This window comes from Gorilla gorilla, chromosome 1, assembly GCF_029281585.2.
Source record: "Gorilla gorilla gorilla isolate KB3781 chromosome 1, NHGRI_mGorGor1-v2.1_pri, whole genome shotgun sequence".
In the NCBI taxonomy this organism is placed as follows: Eukaryota; Metazoa; Chordata; class Mammalia; order Primates; family Hominidae; genus Gorilla; species Gorilla gorilla.
Window position 1 is genome coordinate 122,569,531 of NC_073224.2, and position 13,753 is coordinate 122,583,283.

At 36.3% G+C, this 13,753-nt stretch overlaps 1 protein-coding gene across 5 annotated transcripts in view; it reads right to left on the bottom strand.

Moving 5' to 3' along the window:
• Positions 1-13,117, bottom strand: part of SPAG17 (sperm associated antigen 17) — a 230,902-nt gene extending 217,785 nt beyond the window's left edge. For 4 of the 5 annotated variants that reach the window (XM_063695914.1, XM_055376755.2, XM_063695912.1 and 1 more), the window contains exon 1: positions 12,937-13,096. In XM_063695914.1, the coding sequence (XP_063551984.1) occupies positions 12,937-13,023 (87 nt within the window). In that variant the 5' untranslated portion in view covers positions 13,024-13,096. Of the gene's footprint in view, positions 1-12,936 lie in introns of all 5 variants that reach the window. The other variant, XM_004026432.5, reaches the window with a different exon arrangement.
• Between the last annotated feature and the right edge of the window lie 636 nt (positions 13,118-13,753).

Here is a 13,753-nt window from a genome sequence, read left to right on the forward strand (position 1 = left end):
GAAAAAGGGCAACCCTACACTGAGAATGAAAATACAGAAATTGGAAGCAAGACCTAGCAGTCTCAGTTGGGACCTCAATATATTATAGTAGATGTTTCCAAATATTTTAAAATATGTAGATATTTATACTACAGAAGAATTAAAAGCTTTATCATAAAGTAAATTCTTGATAAAAATTAGGCAAATACTAATAGGAGTTTTCAATCCCTTGAGTATTAGGAAACTGAAATCATCATTGCAGAATGAAATTAATGAATACTGGAGTAGTGGGTCTGGCTGGGTTAAGAGGTGCATGGGTTGCCATCAACTTTTTTTCTGTGCATTTAATGTTTCCTGTGGTGTCACAGTAAAGGAATGGAATAACTGTCATGCCAATAGTTGGTCTCACAAGTATAGATGCCCTTTTGCTACATGTAAAAATGTGACCTCAAATGTTAGGAAGAAAAAAAATACCAGCTTCAGATAATCTGAAAATATAAAACTATTTAATGATTAAAATTGACAAAACTCCAATCTAAACTCTACCTATAAGATGTCTAAAGAACCTAAACAAGCTCCCAGGCAATCCTGGTATTCTGAAGAACACATATGGGAACAAAAAGCCCATATTTTAATGAAAAAAATTTACGTCTGGTCTATGGATATTCTCTTTACTGGTACCATGCTTCACTTAACATTAATAATTGTGTGATTTTTTTTTCTTGTGTTGGCACAGAAATTCTGACCATAACACAGAGTTCTAATTGAAATATATAGCTCAGCCATCTCTGAACATTTGCATTATTCAGAGATAGGCTTTGTGTGCAATCCATAAGCTTCTAGAGGGAATGGCTATACTATTTAAACAAGTCTGGAAATTTTTTATAAATTGTCATGAACAAAGCTTTTACTCATCTCTCTCTTCCCAGCTTCACCTCCCATATGATAGGCTTGGTAAAAATGAAAAAGAAAATCAGAATTTATTAAAAAAAATCTTAGATCAGAGTGACATCAGCAAGATGGCAGGCTAGAAAGCTCCAGTCCCTCTTAGCCCACCATTAAAAAAAAAAAAAAAAAAACGTAGAGACTAACGTAGCAGTATAGGACTTATGAAATCAGTTGAAGATCTAACAAATGAATGACCAATCAAGAAAATTCAACACGTAATACAGTAGAAAATTTTGTGGCACTTTTACTCTCCCTTGCTTCATGTCCTCCCTGAGGTGGTGTGGTGGTATCACGGATGGGAGAAAGCAGCTCAATTCCTGATTCCCATCTGTGAGCCAGAGGAGTAGAGTATATCTTATTTGCAATGTTCTAAGCTTTCAGTGGGCAGCCCAAGGGACTGTTTTATGTCTGATCTGACTCAGAGCTCAGACAGGGAACAGCAGGACAGCTCGAAACTCAGGCTGGCAGAAGCTGTGGTCAGTGGCATGCTTTTCGGTACATGAAAGCTTCAGGGCAATGGCACACTCATGGATGCCTGAGGAAAGAGATTATCGGCAGAGGAATACAACGACACATCTAAGGCCCTGAGAGGAAACTGTTGTGAAACACTAGGAAATTAAGACATATTTAAAAGCAGTCATATATGGGAGAACTTTGTTTTTATTAAAATAAACCCCATTTCTCCAAAGCAATACAAAAATTAGCTGGGTGTGGTGGCATATACCTGTGGTCCCAGCTACTTGAGGCTGACTTGGGAAGATTGGTTGAGCCTGGGAGGTCAAGGCTGCAGTGAGCCAACACTGTGCAATTGCACTGCAGCCTGGGTGATACAGCGAGACCCTGTCTAAAAAAAAAAAAAAAAGTACACACACAGAGCCAGGAAGAATGCATGCATGGCCAGAAAAGACCTGGGAAGATTTTAAGCCTTTATCCTTGGCTGTTGCTAAGGCTCAGGGCATATCCCACTAATTAGTGAAAAATTTTTATACCAATCTTCAAAACCTGGAAGTGGCTATTTTTTCAAATGCCCAATTTTCAATGAGGCGTACAGATAAATTGGAACACACGGCCCCATTGAAATCAACAAAATAAATCTTCAGAAACTGTCCTTGAAGAAATACACACATTGGATTTACAAGACAACATTAAAAAAAGAAAACTGTTTTAGATATGTTCAAACACCTAAAGGAGAATGCAATTAAAGAATTAAAGGAATCCAGAAACTGACATATGAACAAAATGAGAATATCAACAAAAAGAAATTATTAAAAAGGACCAAACAGAAATTCATGAGCTGAAAAATACAATAACTAAACTGGAAATTTCACTAGAGGGATTCAGCAGAAGACTTGATGAGACAGAGGAAATAATCAGTGAACTTGAAGACAGACCATTTGAAATTATAGAGTCTGATAAGCAAAAAGAAAAAAGCGTGAAAAAATGTATATAGAGCAAAAGAGACTTAAGGGATACCACCAGGCAGACCAGTAGATGCATATGGAAATCCCAGAAAGATAAGAGAGAGTGAAAGAGGTAGAGAGATTACTTTTATTGGTAAAGGTTAAAAGCATCTCTAATTTGAGGAATGACATGCATATAAAAATCCAAGAAGCTCAACAAACTCCAAGTATGATAAACCCAAAGAGACACATAATCAAATTATCAAAAGCTAAAGACAGACAGAATTTTGAAGGCAGCAAGGGAAAAGTGACTCATTATGTATAAGGGATTCTCTATAAGATTATCAGCAAATTTTTCAGGAGAAACCCTGCAGGCCAGAAGGCACTGGGATGATATATTTAAAATGCTGAAAGAAAAAGACTGTCAACTAAGGATCCTACATTCAGCATAACTGTGCTTCAAAAATGAAGAAGAAATGAAGACAGTCCCAGGTAGTCAAGCCTCTGCTACCTTAAGCCACTCTAAATAATGATATCTGAAACTTCATATAGCCACTTGGCAGCAGATATGTGAATAGATTGGAAGGTCTGGGTGGAAGGGGACTCTTATTTATTTATTTATTTATTTTGAGATAGAGCCTCACTCTGTTGCCCAGGCTGGAGTGCAGTGGCGCGATCTTGGCTCACTGCAACCTGCACCTCCCAGATTCAAGCAATTCTCCTGCCTCAGCATCCCAAATAGCTGGGACTACAGGCACGCACCACCACACCCAGCTAATTTTGTATTTTTAATAGAAATGGGGTTTCACCATGTTGCCCAGACTGGTCTTGAACCCCTGACCTCAGGTGATCCACCCACTTCAGCCTCCCAAAGTGCTGGGATCACAGGCGTGAGCCACTGCGCCCAGCTGGAAATGAAGACATTCCCAGAAAACCAAAAGCTGAGGGAGTTCATTGCATTAGGCAACACAAATAAGACTACCCCCAGGCATAGAATAATCAAACTCTCAAAGGTCAAGGACAAGGAGATGATCCTAAAAGCAGCAAGAAAAAAAAGAAGCAAATAACATATAAGAGTTCTAATTCATCTGGTAACAAACTTCTCAATGGGAACTATATAGGCCAGGAGGGATTCGGGTGACATTTTCAAAGCACAAAAAAAAAAAAAAACTGCCATCAAAGTATATTTTATCCAGCAAAGCTACACTTCAAATACAAAGGAGAAATAAAGTCTTTCCCCAATAAACAAAAGCTAAGAGAATGCACCATCACCAGACCCATCTTAAAAGAAAAGCTAAAGGGAGTTCTTTAATGTGAAAGAAAAAAAACTAATGTGTAAAAAGAAAATATTTGAAGGTATAAAACCCACTAGTAAAATTAAGCGCACAAACAAACCCAGGATACTGTAATGCTGTAATTATGGTGTGCAATCAGCTAATAATTCTAGTATGAAGCCCAAAAGACAAATCTATTAAAAACAATAATAGCTATAGCAACCTGGTAAGAGATAGGCAATATTAAAAATATGCAAGTCAAAATGGGGGGAGAGTTAAAGTGTGAAGGTTTTTAAAATTGTTTGTTTCTATACTTTTCTAAGCTAAGTGATCATCTCTTTAAAATAATTTGTAAACCTCATGGTAGCCACAAGGCAAAAACCTATAATAGATTCATAAAAATAAAAAGAAACAAATTAAAATATACTACCAGAGAAAAATCACCTAATCACAAAGGAAGACAGAAAGGAAGAGGAATTATGAAACGAGAACACAAGCAACAAATGGCAGTAGTAAGTCCTTAATAACATTGACTGTAAATTGACTCAATTCTCTAATTGTAATGGCTCAATGAATAAAGAAAAAAGACCCAACTCTATGCTGCCTACAGGAAACCCACCTCACCTATAAAGACACACATACCCTGAAAGTGAAGAGGTATTTCATGCAACCTGAAACCCAAAACAGAGCATGAATAGCTATACTTATATCAGGTAAAATACATTACAAATCATGACTGCACAAAGAGACAAACAAGGTCACTAAATAACGATAAAGATGTCAATTCAGCAAGAAAATATAGCCATTATAAATATGCATTCAATATCAGAACTCCCAAGTACATAAAGCAAGCATTAATAGTTGTAAAGGGAGAGATAGATTATGATACAATGATTATAGAGGACCTATTGTCGGTAATGGACAAATAATCCAGACAAAAAAATCACCAAAAAAAGTTGGAGTTAAAATACACACTATACCAAATAGGCCTAACTGATATTTACACAACATTTCACTCAAATACTGCAGAATATACGTTCTTTTCAGCAGCACACAGAACACTTTCCAGTACAGACCATATCTTAGGCCACAGAACAAATTTCAACAAATTAAAAAGAGTGGAAATCATATCAAGCATCTTTTCTGACCAGAAAGGAATAAAACTGGAAATCAATAACAAGAGAAACCTCAAAAACTACACAAACACATGGAAATTAAACAACTTGCTTCTGAATGATAAATTGGTCAATGAAAGAATTAAGAACATTAAAAAATTTCTTGAAACAAATGAAAATGGAAAAACAACATACTAAAATCTATGGAATACAGCAAAATAAATATTAAGAGGAAAGTTTATTGGAATACACTTGTATCCATAAAGTAGAAAGACTTCAAATAAAACAACTTAATAATTATACTAGTCAATTCTCATATCACTATGAAGAAATACTCAAGACTGGGTAATTTATAAAGAAAAGAGGTTTAATGACTCACAATTCTCTATTGCTGGGGAGGCCTCAGAAAACTTACAATCATGGTGGAAGATGAAGGAGAAGCAAAGGCACATCTTACATGGCAGCAGGTGGGAAAGCATATGAGCCAGTTCAGGGGAACAGCCTTTTATAAAACCATAAGATCTTGCGAGATTCCCTCACTATCACAAGAACACCGTGGGGAAAACCACCCCTATGATTCAATTATCTTCATCTGGTCTCTCTTGACACATGGGGATTATGGGGATTACAATTCAAGGTGAGATTTGGTTAGGGACTCAGATCCAAACCATATCAGTCATGCATCTCAAAGAACTAGAAAAGCAAGAACAAATCAAACCTTAAATTAGCGGAAGGAAAATAATAAAGATCAGAGAAGAAATAAATGAAAATGAAGCTAAAAAAATACAGATCAATGGAATAAAACAAGTTGGTTTTTTCGAAAAGATAAACAAATTGTCAAATCTTTAGCTAGACTAAGAAAAAAGAGAGAAGAGCCAGGTAAATAAACTTGGAAACAAAATAGGAGATATAACAACTAAGACCATAGAAATGCAAAGAATCATGAGAGACTATTATGAACAACTGAACACCAACAATTGGAAAACCTAGAAGAAATGGATAAATTCCTAACACATACAACTTACTGAGATTGAACCATGCATAAATAGATAATTTTAACAAACCAATAATGAATAATAAGATTGAAGCTGTAATAAAAAATTTCCCATCAAATAAAACCCCAGGACATGACAGCTTCATTGCTGGATTCTATTGAACATTTAAAGTAAAACTCTTACCAATTCTACTCAAATTCTTCAAAAAAATTGAGAAAAAGAGAATACTTCCAAACCTACTCTGTGATGCCAGCATTACCTTGATACCAAAACCACATAAAGAAACAACAGCGTAAAAGGCTATAGGTCAGTATCACTGATAAAGTGATAAATATCATTAAAAATGGCCAAAACCGCAATTACTTTTGCACCAACCTAATACTAGCAAACCAAATTCAACAACACATTAAAAAGATAATTTACCATTATCAGGTGGAATTTATGTCAGGAATGTGAGGATGGCTTAACATATGTAAATCAAGAAACATGATACATTGTATGAATAGAACCAAGAACAAAACACATATGATCATTTCAATAGATGATGAAAAAGCATTTGACAAAATTTAACATCCCTTTAGGATGAAAACCATAAAAAACTGGGTGTAGAAGAAACAAACCTCAAATGATAAAGGCCAAACCCTCAGCTAAAATCATACTGACCAGGAAGAAATGGAAAGCCTTTCCTCTAAGATCTGGAATAGGATGAAAAGGATGCTGAATTTTACCACTTTTATTCAATATAATGCTGGAAATCTCGGCCAGAACAATTAGGCAAGAGATAGAGATGAAGGACATCCAAATTGAAAAGAAATATGTCAAATTAGCATTGTTCACAGACATGATTTCATACTTAGAAAAATCTAATGACTTCACCAAAGAGACTGTTAGAACTGATATATTCAGTAAAGTTGCAGGATACAAAATCAACATACAGCGATCAGTAGCACTTATATTCACCAGAAGCATACAATCTGAAAAAAAATCAATAAAGTAAGCCCATTTGCAGTAGTGATAAAATGCCTAGGAATAAATTTTATCAAAGAAATGAAAGATCTATACAAGTAAAACTAGAAAACACTGATGTAAGAGATTGAAGAGGATATACACCAAAAAAGAAAAGATATCCCATGCTCATGGATTGGAAGAATTAATACTGTAAAAATATCCATACTATCCAAAATAATTTACAGTTATGCAATCCCTATTAAAATACTAATGACAGTCTTCACAGAAATAGAAAAAAATCCTAAAATTTACATGGAACCACACAAAACCCAGGAGAACCAAAGGATTCTTAAGCAAAAAGAGCAAAGCTAGAGGCATCAAACTACCTGATTTCAAAATATAGTAAACAAATCTGCATGGGACTGGCATAAAAATGGACACATACACCAATGGAACAGAATAGAGAACTCAGATATAAATACACGAATTTGTAGTAAACTCATTTTCAACAGCAGTGCCAAGAGCTTACAATAGAAAAGGACAGTCTCTTCAATAAATGGGAAATAAATGCTGGGAAAACTGGATATCCATATGCAGAAGAATGAAACTAGACCCCTGTCTCTCTCCATATACAAAAATCAAATCAAAATGGATTGCAGACTTAAATCTAATACCTGAAACTGAAATTATTAGAAGAAAACATTGGAGAAATGTTTCAGGACATTGGTCTAGGCAAGTATTTTTTTGTGTAAGACCTCAAAAGCATACGCAACCAAAGCAAAAATAGAGAAGTGGGATCATATCAAGTTAAAAAGCTCCGCACAGCAAAGAAAACAATCAACAAAGTGAAAAGACAACTCATGGAGTGGGAGAAAATATTTGCAAATTATCCATCTGACAAGGGATTAATAACCAGGTATTTAAGGAGCTCAAACAACTAAACAGGAAAAAACCCCAAATAATCTGATTTAAAAATAGGCAAAGGATTCAAATAGACATTTCTCAAAAAAGATGTACAAATGACCAAAAGGTATATGAAAAGATGCTCAACATCGCTAATCATCAGATAAATGCAAATCAAAACTACAATGAGATATCATCCCACCCTAGTTAAAATGGCTTTTATCAAAAAGACAGGGAATAATGAGTGTTGGCAGGGATGTGGAGAAAGAGGAATTCTTGCATACTGCTGATGAGAATGTAAATTAGTACAGACACTATAGAAAACTGTATGGAGATTCCTCAAAAAACTAATAATAGAACTACCATATAATCCGGCAGTTCTGCTACTTGGTATACAGCCAAAATAAATGATATCAATGTATCAAAGAAAGATTTGCACTTCCATATTTATTGCAGCAGTATTCACAATAGCCAAAGTATGGAATCAATCTAAGTTCCCATCAACAGATGAATCAATAAAGAAAACTGTATATATGCAGTACATATACACAATGAAATACTATTCAGCCATACAATATGAAATCTTGTCCTTTATAGCAACAAGGATGGAACTGGCGTTCATTATGTTAAGTGAAATAAGGGAAAGATGAATATCGTATGTTCTCACTCTTATGTAGGAAATAAAAAAGTAGATCTCATGAAGATAAAGAGTAGAGTGACAGTTATCAGAGGCTGGGAGAAGTAGCGAAGCCGGGGCATAGAGTTTGCTTAATGGGTACAAATATAGAGTTTGATAGAAGAAATAAGTCCTAGTGTTTAATAGATCAGTAGAGTGACTATAATTTACAATAATCTATCATATATTTCAAAAAAGCTAGAAGAGAATAATTGGAATGTTTCTAGTATAAAGAAAAGACAAATATTTAAAGTGATGAATATCCTACTTATAGTCATTTGATCTTTTCAAACTATATGATTGTATTAAATTATGACATGTACCTCTAAAATGTGTACCTCTATTACGTATGAATACAAAAATAAAATTGATAAAAAAATTTTAAAGGGAGTCCTTCAAGTTGAAATGAAGGATGCTAGATAGTAACTGAAAACTATAAAAAATATAAATTTCTTTGGTAAAAAAATGCATGGACAAATTTATTTTTAACAGTATTATTGTAATCTGATTTGCAAATCCACTTTATTTTCTACAGGAGTTAAAGAAAAATGTATAAAATTAATTATAAATCTATGCTAATGGGTACATAGTATATAAAGATGTAATTTGTGACATCATAACATAAGTCATGCAGAAGGTGAAGCTGTAAAGTGAATTTATATAAGCAATTGATATTAAGTTAGTATCAATTTAAGACAGATTATTATAATTTTATGATATATGTAATCCCCATGGTAACCACAAAGAAAATATCTATAGAATATACACAGAAGAAAATGAAAAGGCATTCTAAACATGTCACAAAAAAAAATCAACTAAACAAAGGCACCAATGGAGGTAACAAAGGACACAAAAAATCTGTCAGGCATATAGAAAACAAATAATAAAATGGCAAAAGTAAGTCTTTTCATGCCAGTAATTACTTTAAATGTACATGTATTAAACCCTACAATAATAAAACAGAGACTGGCAGAATGGATTAAAAAAAAACAAAACTACTCAGAATCCAAGTATATGCTGTGTGCAGAGATTCACTTTAGCTCTAAGGATATGCATAGGTTGAAAGTAAGGAACAGACAAAGATATTCCATGCAAATATTAATAGTAACCAAGAGAAAGCAGGGGAAGTTAAGCAACCATTACACACAAAAAAAGACTTTAAGTCAAAAGTTGTTACAAGAGACAAAGAATAAAGACACTCAACATCACTTATCATTAGAGAAATGAACATCTAAACCACAGTGAGCTATCTTCTCATATCTGTTAGGACAGCTATTATTAAAAAATCAAAAACAAAACCAAAACATGAACAAAAACAAACCTCACCAAAAAATAAATAAATAAAAAAATAAAAAGTGCTGGCACAGATGTGGTGAAATGGAAATCCTTGTACATTGTTGGTGGGAATGCAAAATGATGTCGCCACTGCGCAAAATGATACGGTAGTTCCTCAAAAAATTAAATCCGGGCACAGTGGCTTAATCCTGCAATCCTAGCACTTTGAAAGCCCGAGGTGGAAGGATTGCTTGAGTCCAGGAGTTTGAGATCAGCCTGGGCCACACAGACCCCCTCTCAAAACAAAATTAAATACAGAATTATCATATGATCCAGCAATTCTACTTCTGTACACATACCCAAATGATTTTAAAGCAGAGACTCCAACAGATTTTAGCACACCCACAGCCAAGAGGTGAAAGCAACCCAAGTGCCCATCAATGAATGAATGAATAAATAAAATGTAAAAAGTAAGGAAATTCTGAGACATGCTACAATATGAATGAACCTTGAAGACATTATGTTAAGTAAAATAAGAGTCACAAAAAGACAAATACTACATGATTCCACTTACATGAAGTACCCAAAGTAGTCAAATTTGGAGAGAAAGAAAGTACAATGGCAGCTTCCAGGGGGTGAGGAGAGGGAAGGATGGGGAATTAATATTGTTTAAATAGTACCGAGTGCTAAGGTTAACACTTCTTCCTATCACTGTGGCCAATAGAGCCTGCCTTGACCATTGCATGGAAAGATTTTAATCTCTATGATACCAAGGCATCTTTGACTTTCTAATGCTGCTAGAGATCATAAATATAATGTCTATGTCACATACATACTAACACAAAAGGGTATTTTTATCTTATTGCCAATGTACCTATTTTCTTTTTATATAATTTGAGATGTGATATTTCACTCATATCAGTAAGTTAAATATTTTGGTATATGGATAGCAAAGATAGTAAATGACCATTTCCTTGACGGAATTAATTTAGGAGCAACGTAGACCCAGAAGTGGTCCAACGTACATTTTTCTCCCAATCTAAATGTGTCAGATTTACTTGGTGCATATATTAGTCTCCCTACTTAAAATAATCATGCTTCTTCATTCTACCTGTTCAAATTCCACCCATTATTTAGAGCCCAGGTGAAGGCAAATATTTTACAAATCATTTCCTGACTATCCCAGCCCATATTCATCTTCCTAACCTCTAGTCTCTATTTAATCATTTAGTGCTTAGTGATAGAATGCTTTGTATTATTTGCTATCATTTTATATTTTAAAACCAACTAAAATGTGTGAAACAATTGATAATTATTCCAGCCTGAAAGGACAACCTGAGACAGTGATACAAGGTAAATTCAATAAAACCAAATTGTGAACTTGTTTATTCTCTTTAAAGCCTACCCAACATGAACATGAGTTCAAAAATACTATTGATTTGGGTTATCCAATGAGTTACTTCTAAAAACTTGTTTATGGAAGACTGGAGGAATTCTTTCCTTCTCTCTCACCCCCCAGCACACACACATAATACAACACACACACTAGTACACACACTCAACCACACATACTTGGACATGAGTAACAAGTGTATGGAAAGAAACTCTCTGGATACTAAAACAATAGAGCACACTATGTGTGCTCAAAATTCACACACCCACAGTCATCTATAACCTAAATTCAGAGTCCGTTTCATTGGTGGTTAGGGCACGCCTCTGGGCATTGAACTGCTGGGTTAATCTGGGAATTATTCTTTTAGATCAGACATGAAATCAAGCAGAGAAAAATGTGAGAGGAGGTGGAGGGTAGTTGTCTTTTTCCTGCAATAAGAAAATGTGTATTCCAACAAACTGAAGAAAATTGAGTTCACTGTTTATAGTTAAAACTACATATTACTTTGAGTTCAAATTCTTTCTATTAATACATAAGATTTATTGAAGTTATATTGTTTGAGTAGGATCAAGAAAGCTGAATATTATTTCAGGTTTTCAAGCCATAAGGACAAATAGTGCCTTTAGGTTTTCCATTCAACTAGGAAAATTATAGCTTCATATTTGCAACACTAAAGCTAATGCAGTGTCAGCACCTCCATCAAACTCCGTTGTTCAGCAGTTTATAATTCAAGCAGAAATGTTCACTCCAAGACCAAACTTGGCCTACACAATCTCAAAGAAAATGGAGAAAAAATTATTTTGGCTAGCGCTGACTTATAAAAGCAAAAGAGAGGGTGCTTTTACAAAGTGCTTTGAAAAACATCTTTGAGAATTTGAGAATGTAACTGGGGATTACTGAGTTGACATCCAGCATTACTAAAGTTATAGAAAGGACCCAAAATTCCATGACATCACATCAGCATCAGGAGTATCATAACTACTTTCGTGAAATTCTTCATCAGGACTAATTTCCTTATCAAAGAGAATTACTGTTAATAGGAAAAAAAACAGTTATAGTGGAAAATAAAGACAGGTAAAAATTTCTCATGAGGGCAACACAAGACTTTAGATCCATTTTCCCTTTAAGTACTAACTCTCTAGTGCACCACACAGACATATATAAAATGAAAAAAAAAACTTTTTCCCCCACTTTTCAAAGTAGTTCATAATGGCGGGCTGGAATTTCCAGAAACAACTTTTCTCTTCCCAAATGCTAACTTGTACGTAGAAACAGCTTAATGTAGATGGGGATTTCCAGCTGCAGGTGACAAGAGCTATTGGGCTCCTCATTTACTGAAGCTGGGTGGGGAGCCAGTGAATTTTGGGATCTCATGCACTTTGAAGTCCTGTGGTAGGTGGTTTGTAGATTGCCTGGTGCCTTTGTGGCATTCTGTGGGTCAGTTGGCCGCCAACCCCTCATTGCTCTGATCTCCTACACCTTCAAAATATGTCAAAACTTTAATATAGTGGGATCAGGGCATTACATTAAAAAATCATCTTTTCCTATCTATACAAGGCTCCCTTGTACTAAATACAGTGTAATTCTAGGCACTCCGTGTCTGTTTTCACTCAGCATTTATTAAAGCCCTATTATGGGCCAGGCCACAGATGATTTGATGCGATTCTCATCCTTTAGAAGGTTTCAGGAGAAAACAAAAAGTCCATAAAAGGAATTCCAGTACAATTGTGGAGTGCCATCTGGACGACTTCACTGAAAAGGTTCTGGAGGTGTCAGAGCGACACCTCCTCTCTTCCCCACTACGCAGTTCTCACCAACCTTTGAAATCACACTGACTCACCTGGTGGGTGTTCCCTTAAGTTCCGTTCGTTTATTAAGCACTTCCTGTCCCTGGGACCCCGGGTCCTGGAACCATCAGGCCACGGAGAGATACGGATGAGAGGGCGAGCCTTAAGGCGTCGCCTAGGAGAGTCTGGCCGGGCCTCTGGCATTGCCGGGGGCAGGCAGGGCTTAAAGGGCTCAAGGCTCACCTGATTGAACTGTGCAGCTATGAGCGAGGGTTCCCATATCTTAGAACTGGTGTTCACAGTCCCTCCTTTCTCCTTCTTGGGTGCCATGCAAAGGACGGGAGAAGCATTAGCCTCTAAACTGGGCGCAGGCCCTGCCTAAGCGTCCCCGCTACCATAGTAACCGAAGCCACGCCCAGTTCCTGAACTACGTCGGCTCCCCTCCCCCAACCCCCTTCAGAATCCTTGGGTCAACCGCTTCCGTCTCCACAGCAACGGAGTTTTACAGCGCGCGGCAGCTTGGGGGCGGGGTTCCCAGTCCCGCGGTCAAATTTTAGGACTTTTCAGCAGGAAAGCTGCACAAGTGGAGGAGGGCAGGACGAGGCTGGCATCGGCAGGTCGGGCTACGTTGTTCTACGGTCTGAGGCGTTGTCTAGAAACTCAAAATCTCTGGAATCCCATCCAGGACTCCTCCATCAAGATTTCTTCCGATCCTGAGTAACCAAGATTGGAATACTGACCCCTTCAGGAGGCAGCCCATGCCGTTTTTTTTTCCAACCGCTCTAATCTGCCCCAAATGCTTCCTTATATGAATCCAAATTTGTCCCTCCTTGACCTCTACCCTCTGCACTGTTTCAGCCTCCGCCTCTGGGGCCTTACTAAACAAGTCCAATCACCCTTCCACGTGACCCGTTATCTAACTGTAGGTGGGATTAATGTACTTATCTGCCCAAACAGCTCCAGTCCTTTAAACTGCCTTTTATTGATTGGTAAGTAGACTTTTTTTTCCCCTTTTTTCCCACCCTGCACTCATCAATATCTAAAATATCCTGGTTGGACA